Here is a 3,471-nt window from a genome sequence, read left to right as displayed (position 1 = left end):
TGCAAGAGAGAGAGAGAGAGAGAGAGAGAGAGAGAGAGAGAGAGAGAGAGAGAGAGCCCACCCACCCAATAGCAATAACTCTTACCGAGCGTGATCCCAGACTGTCCTCTATTGGCGCCATTTAGCTCCACGTAGTTAGTCGCCAAAGGCAATGTGTACGACCGGAAGGCCCCCGTGAGAAACAACAAAACCATAAACACGTACAGACCAACTTTTACGTCAGGTTTCTGGGGCGAAGGAAAGCCACCACCACCTCCTCCTCCCATTACCATAGAGCTGTTCAAACCCATAAACGCCAGTGAGGAAGTATTCCTGCAGAGATAGCTTTGAAACATGGCAGCAAACCCGCCCATCGCCCCAGCGCCGCCAACGCCATTACCCTGCGCAGCTGCTGCCGGGGGAGCTTCTAGAGCAGTGGGTTGGCCGACGTGGATGAGAGAAATGCCTACCAAAATAACGCCCGTCAAAGCAGCGGAAACTGACAGCAGGCGCGGGATGTGATAGAACTTGCCGAAGTGACTTCCGATCAGGACGAAGCACATGTTCCCGATTGACCCGAAGCTGAGGAGGAGTCCGAGCGAGCTACTGTTGAGAGAGAAGGCTCTCTCCAAGGAGATGACCTGAGAGCGCATGTACTGCTCAACGCTCATCAAAAACAGTGCGCAAGGGCTCCAGAAGCCGACGAACGCCCAGATGGACGACAGACATTGCAGTGATCGAGGGCGGCATTTTCCTACGCCGAACTCACTGCGCACATCTACGGACACGTCTGAGTTTTCACTGAATTCCTCACTTCCTGCTGTTGTTTTATTGTCGCTAGCGTTTATATTTGCACTTGCTTTTCGACCCATTGTCCTGGTCTAGAAGAAAAAGCATTCATTCAACATTATTTTTCATTTCATTTTGATAAGCGTGGGGTTGTCGGTATATCATCAAAGATTCCAAAAAGTACATAATTACATTTTGAAAAATACAATAGTCTTGGTTTTAGTTTTAAGTATGTAATGAGCTATGTCATAAATGTCTTGGGGTCAACGCGTAACGATTTTAGACCCACCCTTTTGACTTTTAATCACGTATAGATTTAATTGTCTTTTTTAAAGTAACCAAGCATAGAGAGATTCTTCAAAATATGTTTGTCTATCTAGAAATGTGTCTCCAATTCAGTCCTCTTTCAAAGTACCTCTGAATTAAAGCGTTTTATCTTTTCTGCACGTTTGTCGGTCTATCCATTACTTCATTCATTCATTTAATTCATTCATCTATGTGATTTATCATTCATTCTTTCTTTCATTCATTCATTTGTTCATTTGTTCATTCATTCATTCATTTATTCCTTCTTTCATTCATTTGTGCATTCCTTCATCCTTGTATTCATTCATTCATTCATATGTCTACTCGCATTTTTGTTCTTTTCTTTCGGTCTTCTATATTATATTAATTCACCTTCAAATTATGTAACGACACAGTGGAATTACGTGCTCGTCAATTATTTATTTTTGGGGGATATGGGGGTTATTGTTATCCATTTAGAGCTTATTCATTCGTGTCCATCTTGAATAAAAGTCGACATATTTGCAATTGAAGGAGGAGGGAGTCCTCTGGTGTTAGAGATTAGATAAATCAAAACTGTTTATTAATCCTTTCCACTCACACCTCTTCTGAGAAACCCAACATCCCAATAGATACTTGGGCAAAACCCATCAATGCCATCATAAAATAATGTATACCCGGTACCAACATTAACCTACCATTGCCAAACTTCGTCCTTGACGAAAACACAGCAGAGGAAACTGACCACCAGCGAGATTAAATGTCTGAGAAAAGCTATGAACAAGACCAGGAGGGACCATACTATCTGGTACGAGGTGGTCAGACACACGAGAGGAATAACACCGGTCCTTCGACGCATACAACACGAGAGAGTCAAAATTAATTGTCCATGCTTAAATAAAAATTGCAGTTAATCCATATGCACAGGAGTGAAGGTTATTTTGTACTGAACTCTACGCGGTGCGTCATTCATTAATTGTAACATTTTTTTATGGAATACATTGATTTTTTCACTTTTGAGGGAGGCCTCGAATATCTAATTTACAATTCAGAAATGCTCACTGCATCCCATTTCATTTGTTTACTTTATTGCCCTTCAAAAACGTATTTATTTATTTTGTTTTAACATTTCACACGCGCAGTTGTGTGCTTCTGCTGCCCCTATTTGTTTCTCTTTCGGCATTACTTACTTTTACCTTTAGAAGAAGTGAAACCAAAATTGAGAAAAGATATATCTTAATTACATTTTGAAGAAATCTGTCAAAATAGCCTAACTGAATAATGTTATTATTGCACTGAGACCTATTCCATCTTTTTGTTTTCTTAGATCATAAATCTTTGCTTCTTTTTTTTTTCTTTTCCTACGATTTCCTCCTTTAACTCAAATTTAATTATCGGTAGCTTTCTTCCAAACTCTCTGAATTTAAATCACACACAGATTTCACCAAAAAAACAACAACAATAACTCAGTTGTCACCTTGCGAATAGCTCAACTTCAAAACAGATACCGTTGTCTTGAAACGTTATGATCGCTTCATAATGTGCATTCCTGCAACTGCATTGTTTTAAACATATCGGAGCGCACTCGCGAAAATATTCTCTGGCCTATGAAACTTTGGAAAACGGTGTTGCTGCTGCTGCTGCTCCTTCTTCTGCTGTTTTTCCTGTTGTCGGTTCAACTTCTGCAGTCTTACTTTATGACATTCGGCTGCACCGGGCATGGGCCTAATACAAGTAAATCTTAAGGTGAATGCGGGGGAAAAAATCAAGTTGCGTTATAGGAGAACCGCAGCTGAAAAAGAAAACCCTGAGGCGACGCAAGAAAATAATATTGGCGGCGGAGAGGATGAATGAATGAATGGAGTCCATTGTAAATAGCAGTGCCCTTTGTCCTGGTTATGTGACCCGGCGTGCGGATACACGTGCTTGTTGTGTTCTGGTCGCTGAATAGGCACTGGAGCTGGTAGATTTAGTATGTGAGGCATCGTGGAGAAATCAGGCGCTCGTCAAATTAATAAAATTGGAGAAATCGGCATTGTTTTCGATAGTTTGGCAGTTTTTATTGAATTTTTTTATTTTTTCATACGAGTTTGACTTTAAAATGTTGATTAAAGGCAGAAATTAGGTAAATTTTCAGTTTTCAAGGACTTTCAAGCCGTTGAATTTTCCTAACTTTGGCGGCTTTTTCCCTCGATGATTTTACCTCTGAAACCAGGTGACCTCCACCTGCTTCAATCGCAAACATCACGACTTCTATTCAAGATTAACGTATTTTTTTCCTCGAAAGCTAGGCAGATGAATAAGCTTTCAGATGACACCAATAACTCCACAAGTCCAAAATTTGACGAGCGCTTGATTCTACCACGATGTGACACATATGTGAATATGGCTAAGGGTGACCGGTCCAGGAAGGGGGGG

At 40.9% G+C, this 3,471-nt stretch overlaps 1 protein-coding gene across 1 annotated transcript in view; it reads right to left on the bottom strand.

Annotated features, from left to right (window-relative positions):
* Window positions 1-2,787, bottom strand: part of LOC101852570 (solute carrier organic anion transporter family member 3A1) — a gene marked incomplete in the record, with an annotated part of 25,501 nt that extends 22,714 nt beyond the window's left edge. Inside the window, 3 exon segments of the mRNA XM_005107229.2 lie at window positions 86-860; window positions 1,752-1,945; window positions 2,531-2,787. Coding sequence (XP_005107286.2) covers window positions 86-860; window positions 1,752-1,853 — 877 coding nt within the window.
* Between the last annotated feature and the right edge of the window lie 684 nt (window positions 2,788-3,471).

Source organism: Aplysia californica, unplaced genomic scaffold (genome assembly GCF_000002075.1).
Source record: "Aplysia californica isolate F4 #8 unplaced genomic scaffold, AplCal3.0 scaffold00587, whole genome shotgun sequence".
In the NCBI taxonomy this organism is placed as follows: Eukaryota; Metazoa; Mollusca; class Gastropoda; order Aplysiida; family Aplysiidae; genus Aplysia; species Aplysia californica.
Note: the sequence above shows the minus strand (reverse complement) of the source record. Positions and strands in the feature narration are given on the sequence as shown.